General features: G+C 45.7%; 2 protein-coding genes across 7 annotated transcripts in view; both read right to left on the bottom strand.

Moving 5' to 3' along the window:
• The window catches only part of LOC133487172 (phospholipid-transporting ATPase IH-like), a 131,878-nt gene that overhangs the window by 47,728 nt on the left and 67,211 nt on the right, over nt 1-16,939 (bottom strand). The window lies entirely within an intron of this gene.
• Nucleotides 11,209-15,411, bottom strand: LOC133487129 (transcription factor Sox-1a-like). The gene has a single exon (XM_061793199.1). It carries the CDS (start codon nt 12,975-12,977, stop codon nt 11,805-11,807), a length of 1,173 nt encoding a protein of 390 aa, XP_061649183.1. The 5' UTR covers nt 12,978-15,411; the 3' UTR covers nt 11,209-11,804.

Raw genomic sequence — 16,939 nt, 5'->3', positions numbered from 1 at the left:
AGGGGCGGAGCTACAGTGGTGGCCAGGGGGTGAAAATAATTTGGGGTCGAATTTTCATTCGGCAATCTCCTAATTCCGATTTTGAGCTCAACTGGAGACAAAACAACATTAAAAAAACGACTGTGCGACGGTCACTCGTAAATCGAGCCACCGCTGCATTATTTTGAAAAACACACCAAAAGAGGAAAGCATTCTGACGCAATTTGACCCCAAAAAATGATTCCACACGAATGAAGTTAACATTGCAACAAATCAATATTTTGTCAAGAAACTGAATGTTACAGCTACATATTGGGGGGAAGTAAATGGTGGTTACGTTCCACAATAAGCAATAAAATCTGCAATATAGAAATGCCCTATTTAAATAGCCCCGAAGCATGTTTACTTAGAAGCAAGTCAAAGTACATCTACTAAATAGTTTCTACCATAAACCAGGCCATCATTTCATCAATGTAAGTAAATAGCTTAATGTTACAGCAAGTTGATATTTGGTAATGAAACTATTTGTGTGCAAGTTAATGTTACTTCAATGTCATCTTTTGTTTTGTTTTAGAAACCTGCATGTCAGGTAACGCGACATCAACGTAAAATGTTTTAAATAAACATTGTTGCAGGTAAGGGTTAGTAAATGTTGACGTAAACGTTTTGTGGGAGAATTCTCTCATAAATGAACATTAACTTCATATGATGTAAGTAAGTAAACAATACATCAAAAAGCTTTTTCGTGTTACCCAAAAATGAAATCCTCGCAAGTTCTCATAAGAACGTGCAGAATTTGAATCCAAGCTAAATGCTGTATAAATTGCTGGTGCCAATTCTTCCGTCAGCGCTTCCATTTGTTGGCTTTTCCCATTATTAGCGGCCCCACTCCATCCTCCCTCTTCTTTCTCTACTCGCAAAAATCCATGACACTCAGGGCCTTGGAATTGAAATAGCCCAAAATACACAAAAAAACCTCTCTTTGTAAATACAGCTAAATAGGCTACGTGCCAAACCGAGAGTATCATCGTGCTAGGATGAGATTCACATGGAAATGTGTAACAGAATTCCCACAAAAGTTCAAAATGATTCATATCTTGGCCAAATTTGGAATCACGCTGAATTTCTATTTGATGACTTGATATCTGTAAGGAATTTACACATAAAACGGCAAAAGGCGTTCAGAAATAAATAGTCAATCAATATATTTGTGCTTAAATTATACAAAGAATTGATCATGACCTGGTGGATAATATATGTTTCACTATTGTTTGGACATTGCACAAGACCATTTCATTATTCACGAGCTACTTTATTTAAAACAAATAATCCGTCGCTAATAATTACTGTACATTCCACACAGTGAACTTGATATGGTGAAAGGTTTTGGTTGTATGGTTTGACCTAAAAAGGGCATGTGCGAGCGAGCAAGGCGGCCCACAAACCTGGCTCAGTTTTTGGCCCAGTTCTGTCGGGAGGACGAAGGGCCAAAATTCCTGTTGTGGGAACGTATGCTTGTGGGCAAAGCATCCAAAACGCTTGACTCGAGTTTTTTTCGAAGCAGCGGTACAAAAAAAAAAAAGCTCATGTCAAATTGCTGGCCATTTTGGGAATCCTACTTGACCCAAAACAGGGAAACTTTAGTCTGATTTCATGTCAGACAGTGAGAATTTGTATTATTTTGTGTATGTCAACTTTCCACTGTATTTGTAGCTCGGAACGAAAGTGTCGATTTAGGTGTAGCTTCGCCATTTGAGATTTGATTTTGTTTCATTCGAAACTAATAACCAATATTCATTCAACAGAGTTAAAATGGTGTTAACCGGAATCAAATGTCCCAAGTGGCAGGAAAGCTCAGCCGGGCGTCGTTAAAATGTCGGTCAGCGGTCAGAATCCGAGACGAGGAATTTCCGACAAAGCGGTCGCGTGAACGTGAATAACAACGGCGTCTTATTTGGAGGAGGAGGTCAAATTCGCAGCGACGATTGCACGGCGCATGTAAACATGCCAAGCTTACATGCCTTACCAAGCTCTCAAAATGGAACTTCTCTCGCAAAGCTGCGAGCTGGATTGAATCATATCTGCATGACCGAACACAATCTGTATCAGTTAACAACTGCAGATCAGAGTCTCTTAGGCTAACCTCTGGAGTCCCTCAGGGATCAATATTGGGCCCCCTTTTATTTAGTCGTTATATCAACGATTTGCCCGCTGTTTGCTCTGAAGCAGAGTGCGTAATGTATGCAGACGACACAGTTTTCTTTGTTCATGGTCGCTCCAAAGATACTGTTGCTGCTAAACTCACTCATACAATGTCCTGTGTCACAACTTGGTTGCAGGAGTGCTGTCTACAGCTAAACGTTTCTAAAACTGTAGGCATGTATCTCACTAAAACAAATCACCTGTATCACCTGACCCCGACATACTTGTTCATGGAGAAAAAATGCAAATTGTCAGCCAATACAAATATCTTGGGTTAATAATAGATTCACAGCTTTCCTTTAAAGCCCATATTGACAAATTGTGTCAAAATATCAAATGAAACCTCGCAAATTTCCGTGCAATTCGGAATGAAATGTCAACTGAAGCTGCAAAGATTGACCTGCATTCGATGATTCTTAGTCACTTTAACTATTGCATAACCAGTTGGTCCCAGGCTGGTCAGAATGCAAAAAAAAAAAAACCATTGGAAGTTTTGTACAAACAAGTCATTAAAGTGATGGATAAAAAAAACCAAGGCACTATCATCACTGTGCAATTTAAAAAAAATACAGTCTTTTAAACTGGGACCGTCTTCACATATTTGCAGATTTCAATTTGATTTCTAAAAGTACTGCACGATTTGGCCCCAGCTCCTCTGGCTGAGTTCATCAGCCAGAGGAGCGGCTCTGAGCGGGTCACTCGAGGCGAGCGTCTCATTCCACTTTCAGTAAGTCGGCCCGGTCAGTGAGTGGAAGGAGGTTCAACTGCTTACAACATACAAAAACCTGAAAATGTGGCTATAGCTGCCAACACTAAAAGACAAGTATGTTATGTTGTCTTTTTGTTATGATCCAAAAAATGATGGTTTGATTCTCTCTTAATAGTATAGTTTGATGATGTATCCTGTATGATATTGTCTTGTAGATGCATTTGACTGCTTTTGTACATCATGGCCAGGGGACTACAGATGAAAACCAGCCTTCTGGCTAATTCGGGCTTTTTTAACCATGTGTGCTTCATGTGTTTGATGAAATTGCGTTGTCCCCTTTCAAAAATAAACGGATAAACTGAACTGAACATCGGCCGCCGCAGCGGATGAGTTCGACCTCTGACAAAAGCGAGCGGCGCGGGTCAAACGGCTCATGAAATACACTCGGGGCAGCGCCAATATTCATTACAGGCATTTTGATGGCGTTTACAAACGTGCAAATACAGCCAGTTCTTGGAAAACATGCCAAGAGAGGGACTAAGAGCATTAAGAGCGAGAAGCTGGCTCCACTCAAATGGAACGATGGAGGCGGATTTTGTTACTTAGGGTTCGTATTGCAGTACGATGAAGCTTTTTGCCGAGATGAGTGGGAATGAGGATTGTTCGCACCGTCAGGTGAGCCAAATGAAATCCATCCAAGGAAGGAAAGATCTTCCCACATCACCTCAGCGCTGAAGCATCGCGGCCACTTTACTCCAAAACACGGAGAAAGAGGCAGCATTGCTTGCTTTTTACACGGTCACAAATCGGGTACTTTGATACTTGCTAAATACTACCCTCAGCCGCTTCCATATTTTTGCCGCTCTTCCTGGCGGCACGTCGCTCAGCACAGGCGGTTCGGAGGTCGTGGCTTCGTGGCTTTCTGCGGAGACTCGAGTTTCCTCCCACATTCCGAAAACACGCTTGCTACGTTAAATGAACACAATCAAATGTCCGTAGGTGTAAATGTTTGTCTATATGTGCCCTGCGATTGGCTAGTGGTTATCTTGCTTTTTACACTTGTATGACAATTAAGAATATGAATTACGTACGTCTGTAATATGACTCAGCTTTCTTTGCATTACGCCATCCATCCATCCATTTTCTGAGCCGCTTATCCTCACAAGGGAGCGCTGGAGCGCTGGAGCCTATCCCCGCTATCGTCGGGCACCCTGAACCGGTTGCCAGCCAATGGCGGGGCACACATACAAGCAAACAACCCTTCGCACTCACTTTCACACCTACGGGCAATTCGGAGTCTTCGATTAAGCTAGTACGCATCTCTTTGGGATGTGGGAGCAAACCGGAGAAAACCCCCCCCCGCAGGCACGGGGAGAACATGCAAACTCCACACAGGCGGGGCCGGGATTTGAACCCGGGTCCCCAGAACTGTGAGGCAGATCATTCAATTGATTTGTTTTTCAGTTTTGAATGATATTAGTCGTCTTAGCTTGTAGGATATTAAGGTTCAAACATGCCTCCATAAAGTTGCTCTTCATATTATTCAGCTGTTATTCAACGTCTGACTTGCATGCTTTTGACACTTTACTATTAACAACTTCTTTTTACGCTTGTATGATAATTACAAATGGTTTCAACTGCGCCGTGAATCCTTTGCATGACGTTTTTGTCGTTCAAGATGACGAGCATTTCGCTCATAGCAATGCTTACGTTATTCTTACGCATTTTTCTTTTTACAAATTGCCAAGACAGTTAATAAAGGTTTGACGGTGGCAACGGCTGAGGAATTGAATAGCGCGCGCGCGCACGCACGCACACCACTGAACAAATAAGTTCGCAGTGTAATAACATGTATGTGATCATGAGAGGGTGCTTCCAGCTCAATAGCTAATAGTGGGCGGGTTATCAATGGAATTATAAACGGATCAAATGTAAACAGTCCGATAGGCGACAAGCATCCAAAAACAGCAGCGGGAGCAAATTGAATCGGCTTCTCGCCATTAGGGGCCATTGACTTCCTATCTCACCTCAGGCCTCTGGGTTCAGAGGTCAGCCGGCTCAAAGTGCTATCAGCGCGTGGCAGGTCGGACAAACAAACCCCCAAAAAGCGGGGGGGAAGCTGTTTCTTATGCGAACTTTTTGACCCCTCATTAACCTCTGCGCTGTGTCTTTGAGAGTGATTGCCTGTCAGGAGGGAGGAGAAATCCTTTACAGCATCCGGTGGCTTCCTTACATGCGCACCTTTGATGATCCCAGTTAGCATATCAATATCAACGGGGGTCTTTGGCGATTGCTCAGATACGCGTGCGTACACGACGTACACACGGTGTGCCGTACGAAGTGCTGCTTTCATTGTCTTTCTCACACTCTGCGAGAACGCCTGAGCTCATCCTAACAAAAGTCTGACTCGTCCTTGGCCCATACGGGGTAGAGCGTACTGTCACTCGCGGGCTAATATCATCGAAACAAAGAAATAGCATGCGTAAGGTGTGCTGTCATTTGCCATGACATGTTTCATGTTTTTGTCAACAAATTCTTTGGTCATAAGACACCTGGGAATCATTTGAAAGTGGAGGGGAAATGCACAATATGTTTGAGAAAAGAATAAGCTTGAAAGTTTATTGATCACCTACGTGACAGCAAACAGTGTGAACGGATCATTAGAGAATCCAATAAATGTCTTACTTGATGGTTATTTTTCGAAAAGAACCTTTGATCAGCGTCATCAATATAAACACCGAGGATCATCAAACGATCACACGAGCCGCCTTCCGCAAGCCGGCGTCAATAAAGATGAGCATTTCATTGGGTTTCATTTCAATTCTTCGCACACTTGAGATGCATTTCATGTGTCTGCGGGGGCCCGAACCCCTTGGACAATTTGTCGGTGACCTTGTTGTTAGACTTGGCAAATTTCCACACCCACGTATGCAGACGGTTGTTCCCGCTCGCTCGCTCGATTTCAACTGGGCTGTATTTCAGACGCCATTATCCTCGTTCCTGCTCTCGAGGATTTTCAGACTTCAAACGAGCTCTTTCATTGCAATTATGGCGCTTAAAAGTCGTAGCTTGACTTACTAGTTGAATTTGTTGCGTGACCAAGCTCCGAACTGAATTCGCTAAGTTGTATATCAAATCCATTTTCCCCATTGAAATAAATGAAAATGCCGTTAACCCCTTTAAGCCCCCCCCAGAGAAAAAAAAAATACATTTTTGGGGCATCAAATATAAAAGAAACGATAAATGAACTAGTTTTACAATGTGTAGTCAAGCTGAACGTTACACGCACACTGTAGTATTTGTGTGTTGATGTGTGCCTTTAGGGGGGGGGGGGGGGGGGGGGGGCGCCCTAGCTGATTCTGAAGAAAAGAGGGCCTAAAAGATCTAACCGGTGGACTTTGAGGGCAACCGTGCAGACTGAAAAGGGCCGAAAGGTTTCTGAATACATACTGAGGACGGAACGGAAAAAGGTTCGGTTCGTTAAGGACCCAAAACTCTGTTGGGTTAGAATCCATTTGAAAGCTGTGGAAGGGCCCAAACAACCGTCTGAAACTTTGCTCCATGTTTAACTGGCATGACAGCAGTGCGCTACACAAAAAAAGCCTGAAATAAGGTCGTGAGCGTCATTTCTTTACGGTCTCACCTCGTAGGGCCGACCGTGACGACAATGTTGACGATAACCACATCGGGCTTTCGCGCACGAATAACAGTACGTTGAAGCAGCAGGAATGTTGAATGCTAGCTTACTGATCCTAAAAAGCACGCCAGCCCGCATTTGGAAGTCCCTTGAAAGGGCCTTTCAATTCATCTTGCTCGTCTTCACTAAAGGGTGCAGGAAAGATTCGAATGGCAAGTGTGTCACACGTTCCTTCAGGTTTCATAAACTGCGGCTATGACCTTGCCGTTAAAAAAAAATACATCAAATACAATTCTAATTGGTGGCTGGGATCAAGGATACGGGTCGGAACCACGCATCCTTCATTTTTGAATAACCAATGACCCCCTGCCAAGTTGACAGTTAGCAGGATTGCAGAAGAAACCAACATAACCCGCACCAAACTTTGAAGGGGTCGTACAGGGGCCAAAGAAGAAGCCGCCAAACCGCATCTCATCAAATTTCCACTGCACTTTCGGAGGATCATCGTGTGATTGGACTGCGGGAACTATCGCCTCAATTTCTTTCGGGCGGCCAAATGAAGACCCTGGTAAGTGGACAGCACGTTAAAGCGAGGGAGAATTCAAACTTCTTGGCGCTTGAGACAGAAATGGGGTTTTGCCCATTTTCTCGACTTTTGAACAGTTAGAAATGCTAAAGTATTACGTGTAAAACATGGCCCGTGGGTTGTATGAAGGCTACCGCTTGAGCCTCTAGAACGGACGATTCCTGTGGGAGTCCTGCTAAGGTGGGACTACTTTGAAGAGGTCCAGGAAGCTCTGAAAAATGTATCCAAAACGCCTCTACAGTTAATATATATAATGTATTCATCTATTTATAAAAGCAAGAGTTTGACCCTGTCACAGATTTCTCGTTCCCTCCGTTCCTCTTAGACAACACTGGTAAGGATAACACCCGAACTTAGAGGCTCTGCTGTATTTAATCAACCTTTTGGAGTCTTTGTCAAGGAGGGAATTAGGAATGGTTCCAAATAGCCGTCAGTGTTAGCAACCACAACAAAAATTCAGGATTCTACGAGAAAGCACAAAAATGAGGTCAGGAGAAGCCTACTAGAACATCCGAACTTAATTTGGGGTTCATCGGCGAAACCTCAAATGGTGGCAGGTGTGTGATGATTCCACTGAATAAGTTTGAACGTGATTGGTTAATTCTGAACACAGCCACATCCCAGTTAAGTGGGTGTGCACACTTGTGCAACCACATTACCTCAGTTGTTTATTTTTACTTAGCCTTTCGAAAAGATGTTGTTTTTTTTTTTCAATTTAGTTGTACATGATATAGGTCGTATTAAGGGTGGAAAAAGTTTTGAAAATAATTGTCTGGGTCTCAATTTGTTTAAATGACAAAAACAAAGCAGTTGAACAGGGGTGTGTGGACTTTTTATATGCGCTGTACTTCCACAATCAAGTGTGCAGCCACAGGAACTTCATTGTAAACTTTTGTCCAAATGAAATCCAATTTCTAACCTAAAAGTTTCTCAAAACTGGACTACCAATCAAAACAGGATGTAATCTTGCAATGGGCAACTGGTGGCCCGCGGGCCACATGTGTTCCACTCTCAAACTCTGAGTGGCCCCTCAATTGACCCCGCATCTTCCTCCAAAAAAAAAAAAAAAAAACAATTAATAAATGTAATTAATTAACAAAATGAGTTGTTGCACTTAATGTTGGTTTGTTGTTCAGCTGTTTCGTGCCATATGTCATTTCGCACTGGGGGGGGGGGGGGGGGGGGGGGAATACAAAAATCAGTATGTGCTTATTTTCTGATTGCTTCAAACCCTTTGTTGTTGAAGAGTGGATCTTGCATGCATTTCAGCATTGAAAAATATGAAGATACTGTCGTGTTTATTGGTTCAGTCAAATAAAACAGGCGTGTCCATATTTAAAATGACATGTCAATATCTGGTTAGGAAGTGCGCGGTGCTCGGTCGTGTTGTTGAAAAATTGTGGACTTCTCCGACATTGAAGTCGCCCCTGATTCTGAAGAGCGTATTTTGCGTCTTTCCGTTTTGCGCGGCGCCCGCCGGAGTTGACGTGAGCTGACTGACGAGAGGCGGCTGGGGCACTTCTGGACTTTGGGACCAGCGGACTTTTCTCACCGGCCTTTCGAAAAGCAAAAGCATTTCCTCCAAACGTGGCTTTCTCTTCCTCCCGCCTGCGGAGGTTTTGTGTGGTCCGAGCACTTTATGTGAGGGGGGCGTGGGGGGTGGTGATGGCGGGGGCGGTCACCCCACACCTGCACTGCTTACGACCCTTATACGCCCCTTTCGAGGAATCTTCTGGGGCTTGTAATCGCTATTGTGGGAGACGCTGAGTAGAAAAAAAAACTTCCCAACCTCACACTGCCCTGAAAGAAAGAAAAAAAAAAAGATGGTGAGGAGTGGGGTGGGGTGGGGGTCTCAGTGCGGGGTGCCAAATTCCAACAGTGGGCCGCCACAATCGCTCCCAAGCAGGAGGGATGGATGCTGGGATGTAGTGACCAATGCGAACAACATTTATCTTTGTTTGCCTGGGACTCCCCCATCATTGTTATTAGAGATGCTGCGTTCACTGACTCGTGACTTTTTGATGGCCAGATAAGGCCACATATTCAGTGTCAAGAAATTGCAAGCGACAATACACCAAAAAAGAAACAAACCCCCCCCCCAAAAAAAAAAACATTGTTTAAGGGCAAAAGTTTGAAAATAAAGCAATTTCCCCTCTAACTTGCATTTATTATTCGTCTCTTCCATCCACGCCGGTGCTGCGTTTGGGTGCTGTAGCCGCGCGCAGATAGCGCAGCAGCACGGCAGGATTAAGAGGCAGCAAGATTGTTCAACATGTCAACGTGTAATTGCACGATAAGGCCCCTTCGGAGGCATTCACTGGCCCACTTGCATTCTCTATTCCGCGCTAATCTCGCCCGCCACATTCGCTCCGTGCAATCTGTCTCCATAATCTTCTGTGGCAGAGCAGCGCAGGCTGCTGGCAGATTTTTTTGGGGTTTTTTTTTTTTTTTTTGGGGGGGTGGGGGGGGCGGTGGTGAGGGCGGAGACGCGTAGGAAATATGCAGAGGCGTGATAAAGTGACGCTAATTATCCCCATTTAGGACATGGCGGTGCAAGGGATCGGGGCTTTAAGCGAGTCGGAGCTCGAGCAGGGAAAATATCAGCGGCCTGCCTGCCTGCCTGCCTGCCTGCATGCGTACAAGATAAGAGCGGCGCACATTTGCACACATTGATTGGGAACGGTCAAAATGAAAAACACACACACACACACCGATTGCGGTGTCATTTACGCGACATTTTAAACGTGCTTGCATCTCGCCACCTCTTACACGCGAAGACACAAAATGTTTGCTTCTTTTTTTGTTGCTTTTTGGGTTTTTTTGTGCAATTTGCACCACATTCAACGCCATTTGTCACGCACAAACGTGAGGCCTTGCGGCTTGAGCTGACGCGACACGTCAGTCTTCGTCAAGCGGGAAGCAAGCGAGCCTCCCCTTTAACGATGGATTTCACATTCATTGAATGTTTTGGCTTTTTTGTTCCCCCACCCACGACCCTCCCCAAATGCATAAGGAGGCATGAACTTAGCTTGCGTATGCTGATATTAGTCAATTAGGCAATTAAAAAAAAAATATATATATACAAAATAAAAAAATAGCACGTAAATGTCACAAATAATGACGTCATGCACCCAGTTCTCATGATGAAAAACAGAACAATATAAAAGTATGATTAATAGAATTGGTACGAGCGTCTATTCTTTTTTTTTTTTTTTGAGGGGCAAAAATGAAATGAGAGGAGCCCGTTTGTCATCCGCGGTGTGTGGAATTGGCAGCCAATTACCCAGCATGCAACTTGTCGCCAGCCGTTTCCCGCCTTTTCAACTTGTGCCAGTTGAGAATAAATCAATTATTACATATGTCACTTGCATGTTGAGACCGTAATTACAATCAACGTGCTTCGATCATATTATAATACACAACTAAATGTTTTGAAGATTGACATAGTCACGTTTTTCTTTTGTACCAGGATGCAATTAATCATCCATTTTAGAGCATTATTCGTTGAACTTGAAATAAAATTCAACGTTAGCAGTCATATTTTGGATAAATATAAAAACACTTTTGTCCAAAAGGTTAGAACCTTACTATTATTATTATTATTATTGCGTTTTAATAGCGGGGAGCAATTTGTGACGCAAAAAAAACAACTTTTTTTTTTACAGACCAGTTTAAAACAATTTTCAGAAAGAAGATGAAAATAAGTGCCTGATTCCCCTCAAGTCAAAGATTGACAGCAACTTAAATATGATCGATTAGCGTCATAACAGTAACAGGTTCGTTATAAGAGGCCTTCAAATGTATTTAAGACCCCGCAAGGGGGAAAATAATGATTCATAAATCGTTCGGGCCTGTTTGCACTGACGAGGAAGAAAGAGACAAGTGGTAGGAATAAAATAATAGTTCTAATAATTTAAATCCTGCACAATGAACGTTGGTAATCACGCAAAAAAAATAACAACCAAAAAAAAAAGAGAATTTTTTTGAAGGAGCGCCAATCAGTTTTTTGCCGTTAAAGCCGTTTAAAATTTCGTGGCAGCCATGGCTTGAAATTGAAAAACATTTTTGTATCCAAACAGTCATTTGTCGTAATAATTCAAAGCAACATCTTGTGAAATTTATTTCATTCATTTTGTGTGTGTGTGTGTGTGTGTATCATTGCAGTAAAGTATCAGGGCTTTTCAAATGCAGAAAAGCACATAAATTACAACAGCACGTTGCAAAGTCATCCTTCTTTCCAAAATTAAAATTATTCACAATTGTACAATAATAAGAGTGGAGAGTGTTACAACAATAAAACGCGGGTTGGAACACAAACGCTTTAAAGATTAAAAAGGGGATCTTTTTTTTTTTTAATTTTTTTTTTTTACCCATTTCTTTGAAAGCACTTTCTGTAATATTGTATTGACATTTTAAATAACTTACAAAGATGGTGAAAAGCCCAAAAGTGCGCCGGGCGTAATTTAGACTAAAAAAAAAAATGATTTAATAGCACGATAACCCAAATATCAGCAGTTTTGTGCCCCCCTCCTCCTCAACAACAACAACAAAAACAACAAAAAGACAGCCTTGATTTACACGCGATACACATTCTGTACAAAACAAAACAAAACAGGTAGTTCTTGCAGAAAAGAGGTCAAGATTTGGTTCCGCGTTCCCCTTGCAATTCCACCGATCGTGTTGTAAGCGGATCAGATGTGCGTGAGCGGGACCGTCCCGTTGACGCCGGCCGCGGCGCTCTGGTAGTGCGCCGGCAAGGCGTGCAGGCGGCCCTGCATGGCGGGGTCGGCCGGCTCCCCGGTGGGTAAGTACATGCTGATCATCTCCCGCAAGTCCCCGGGGCAGGGGCCCCGCGCGTGGGGCCCTGCGCTCACCGGCGGGCTGACGCTGGGTTCCGACTTGACCAGCGAGCCCAGCGCGCCCATGGAGGCGGCGGCCGCGGCGGCGGCGGCGGCGGCGGCGGCGGCGGCGGAGGACGACGACGACGACGACGAAGAGGAGGACGAAGAGGACACGCCGGAGCCTTGGTGTTGCGCGTAGCCGAGGGCGCCGTAGCCGGACGGGGACGCGCTCATGTAGCTCTGCGAGTTCGAGATGGGGCTGTACTGGAGCGCGCTCATGTCGTAGCGGTGCACCGGCGGCGGGTTGTGCGCGTGGTGGTGCGCGTGGTGGTGCGCGTGGTGGGCGTGCGGGTGCGGGTGCGGGTGCGCGTGGTGGTGGTGGTGGTGGTTGAGGTGGTGCGCGCCTCCGCCCGGGTGCTGGCCGAAGGCGAGGTGCGCCTCCTGCATCATGGCGGCGGCCGCCGCGGCCGCGGCCACCTGGCCCGGGTAGGCGCCGTTGGCCCAGCCGTTCACGTGCGCGTAGCCGGGGCCCACCGCCGAGCCTCCGTGGGGCGCCCCCGGGCTCTCCAGCCGCTGGCCCGCCGAGGAGGACGCCACGCCGACCCCCAAGCCCACTCCGCCGCAGCCGCCGGCTCCGGAGAGCAGCCCGCCGGCCAGCGAGTACTTGTCCTTCTTCAGCAGCGTCTTGGTCTTCCGCCTGGGCCGGTACTTGTAATCCGGGTGCTCCTTCATGTGCATGGCCCGCAGCCTCTTGGCCTCGTCGATGAAGGGCCGCTTCTCCGCCTCGGACATCACCTTCCACTCGGCCCCCAGCCTCTTGCTGATCTCGGAGTTGTGCATTTTGGGGTTCTCCTGCGCCATCTTCCTGCGCTGGCCGCGCGACCACACCATGAAGGCGTTCATGGGTCTCTTCACCCGCTCCTGGCTCGCCTTGGAGCCCGCGTTGGGCCCCGTTTGCCCCGCGGCCGCGTTGGTTTGGGGGCCGGGGGGGTGGAGGTCGGTCTCCATCATCATGCTGTACATCGGAGCGGCTCGTTCGGGGGAAGTTCACCGGCGAGAAAAGGCAACTTGAAAAGGGAGCGAAATTCCCACGAGGGCTTCCGATCCACCGCCCGGCTGCATGTGACACAACGCACACTGGAGCCCGCACTCGCACTCGCACTCGCACTCGCACTCGACAAGTGGCTTGCGGCGGCTTGCGGCGGCGGCGGCGGCGGCGGCGGCGGCGGCCATGTGACGCGCGCACTGACAGCGCTTAAATCAGGCGCGGGCGGCCAATCGGCAGCCGGCTCGCGGCCTCATTTGCATACGCGGGGTCAGCTGACTCCGCTTGGCAACACGTCGCAAGAGGGACAGCGGGAACGAAGCGCGGGGGTGTCACTCGCGCCATTCGACATTCACCAACGCCGCGCGTCAGATGGGCGCTCGAGAGAACAGCAACGAACCGACACTTTTTGGGCCTGGTTTGTTCGAATCGGGATTTGACTTACATTACGCACGAAGTCAAAAGTCGAACTTTTTTCTCACCGTCACATTGATCGATGATCGGCCATTGGTAAATGAATAATGACTGCGGCGGAGCGACACGACATCGCGTTAAGGCGCCAAGTGCAATACACAATATCATTTAGGCCCTTCCAAAACTACAACGGCAAGGAAAACAAAGTGCAAGAACAAACACACACGCGGAAAAAGGTACAAAAACAGCATTACATGTTTAAAAAAAAAAAAACAACAACATAAAATGTCAAGCGAACAGTTGAAGAATGATCTAACTGAAAAGGGGTCCCCGAAACACGTGACAAAAAAATGCTTTAACGCGCACGCAAAAATACCTTCATCCGAACATGTTACTTCTGCAGTTAAATATATATATATATATATAATAACAATAACATTTTTTGAAATTCCAGACTTTGCTGGTGGTCAACATGCGGCTGGCTGCCTTTTACGCAGACATCAGTGCCCCAATACACATGCAGCCCCCCACCCCTAAAAAAATAATAATAATAATAAATGAGTTGCTTGAATCAAAAAAGGGCATCCGGCATAAAAACTCTGCCAAACCAGTCGTGCCAGTCTCTCGTTGTGGCACAACAACAACAACAAGTGCAGGCTCTGGTCCCTTAATTGCTCTTGGGAGCCCCTAGTGGTCGCTGGGCCACAAGCAGGTGCTTCGTTCCCTTCCGCCTTGGGCCGGCTCGACGACTTCGTTTCCACACCAAAAACAAGCCATTTACTATTTTGGAAGACACTTTTTTTTGTTTTTTTTGACGTGCATTTCCACTTTCAGACACTCAGAGTGATGTTATTGTAAATATGATCATCAGTTTAGGAGGAAGCTCATGTCCGAATGGGTCTGAAGTATTTTTCTTTGACTTACATATTGATATTTTCATTTTTTTAAACCCTAATGGTGGCCTTCTAGGCTCTGATTGGACAGATATAGATAGATAGATAGATCAAAATATCATTATTTGTTTTTTAAAGTAACCAACTTTTGTGAGCAAACTGTCCAAATAGTTTTGTGCCTCTGGAAATTGAATGACAAAAAAAAAACGTATAACTCCTAAATTATAGATGCCATATTTTTGTGCAACATCTTCAATTAAAACAGACAGTTTAGACATGTTGATAGTTTTACTTGAAATCAAAAATCAAATGGCAAATCCATTCATTTTTTTTTTTAAAGTCACGGTCCGAATAGTACCAAAATGTATTGGGAGTAAACGTCATCATTGAGGGACAGGAATGAAGCAATGAAGTCCTAAAATTGCATCATTAGCAACAGGTGGGCAGAAACGAAAGGAACGCTGACGAAAGTGGCATTGCCCATTGCATTGTGGGTCATGTAGTTTCACCTCTCTAGCTTTTGACACGAATGTCTTAATGAGGTTCACGTTCGATTATGCCAAATTGGATATTGATAAATCCTAACACTGCACATAATTCAAAACAAAATACATTCCTGGATATGGACCGATCTATACATTGTATAGAAAATAAATGCCTTTCGATTTCAATGTCCCATCATGAATCTTTGGATGGCTCCGCAAACAAACAAACAAACAAACAAACAAACAAACGACACTGAAGCGGCGTAATTATCATCCAAATGATCTCAAACCTGCGCCAAGTGAGTGTGAAGAATTGGGATTGAACGTTTCATGACGACATAAGCGCCGTGCCTGCCTGCACGGTGACACCGTTTTCCACGTGCTGCCGACACCCTCAGCAAAAGTCACGCAAACGGCAAGAAGAGTCGTCAACATAAACACGAACGATATTAATAACACAATCACGCACGTGGTCGCCGCAAAAGAGTTGTTGACGCGCGGCAAATAAAGCAGAAACGCAACGAGAACGTCATCATCTTCCAATTAACCTCGCTCGTGTCTGCGCGCCAAATCCACGTGGCGTGCGCGTAAAAGTCATTTGGAAGCGCAAAAGGACCGACTCCCCCTTTTTTTGGGTGTGTTTTTTTCCCCTACTTACGCGTCTATCTGCGCGTCCACTCCACTCCACTGCGGACAAAGCCGGGAAATTTCCTCAAATCTAAAATACAGACGTCTCATGGCGCCCCCCACCCAAAAAAAAAAAAAAAAAAAAAAAAAAATCAATCAATCAATCAAATCAATAAATAAAGCTGCTCAAGGCGCGTACGCACAAGCTCGAGCGGTGCCAGGGGGCATCCGAGCAGCCGGTGCCCGCCCGTCTGAGCGCCAACAGCAGCACACCAGATTGACACTTTTACAAGCACACACACGCGCGCGCGCGCGCATCTTCGCGTGCACACACACACACACACACAAACTATTCCAAGTTATTGCTGCTTTCGGGGAGAAAGGGCGCTCGCTGCTGACATAGCAGGGGGGGGGGGGGGGGGGGGGTCTTGATTTGTGTGAGAGGCAGAGAACAATAGCAAACGCGTGTTCTAATAAATGGAGCGTTTGTGGCTCTCCAGCATGATTGGGATGGAGCGGCACTGCTGTGAAGGGCAGCTGTGCCGCATTTGAGGAGGAGGGCCCGGCCAAGACTTGCTGACCCCCCCCCCCCCCCCCCCCCGCACCCCCCACCCCCCACCCCCCAAATAACGACCTCCATTAAGCTACTCGTGACGGTGAGTGAAAGATAGCGAGGGTGGGGACCTTGGATGGGTTCTTACTGGTGGTGACGTGTTTTTATTATTATTATTAGATTATTATTATTTTTTTTTTTTACTGAAAACTGCACTCGTGCATTCGCCTTTGCAATGAAACGCTCAACATTTCCCTTAGCTCAGGAGGGGGCGGGGATGACAGCTCGCAAACATGTGCTTGTGACAGCACGCGCGCCGCCGAGTGCTTTCTCGACCATCTGCATGTGGAGACGAGGCGATGGACACAAAGAATCCACGTCATCACAAATTGCCGGAGAGAGCCATGAATGGATCTATTGAATACAATTTCAAATCAGTCAACACATAAACTGATATGTATTTTGAAAGTCTGGCTGCTATAAGAAATTTCAAGGGGACTCAAATCAAACAATCTTTTCACCCTCTGAGTTCCAGGCTCAAACGTCTTTTCAGTAACATTTTAACATCCTGAATTGTCGCACAAGTACAAAGAGAGGTTAAGCGTATAATAAGAGCACAACAAGGCCAATTTATTGGCCCTGTGATGAGAGGCGAACGGAAGGCGTTTGCGGGATGACGTGAGGGACATTGCTGGGATTGAGGTTTGAGGTTAATAGCCTGAAGAAAAAAAAACATACTATGAACTCGTCCATCTTTGGACCGGTGAACTTAGTTCAACATTTTCAATTATGCATTGAACTATGAACTCAACGTTTAACGAGTCGGTGTAGAAAACACTGAGCCTGTATTAATTTCACTTGCGATATACATCGCAGGTTTAAAAACAAAAGGAAAAAACGCAATGTCATTCTTTTCCAATATCGGGCACCCCTATCTTTGACAGTGTCAATAAAAAAGTAAGAATGAC

The sequence above is a fragment of the Phyllopteryx taeniolatus genome, chromosome 12 (genome assembly GCF_024500385.1).
Source record: "Phyllopteryx taeniolatus isolate TA_2022b chromosome 12, UOR_Ptae_1.2, whole genome shotgun sequence".
Classification (NCBI taxonomy): Eukaryota; Metazoa; Chordata; class Actinopteri; order Syngnathiformes; family Syngnathidae; genus Phyllopteryx; species Phyllopteryx taeniolatus.
This window is presented reverse-complemented; position numbering and strand designations above follow the sequence as displayed.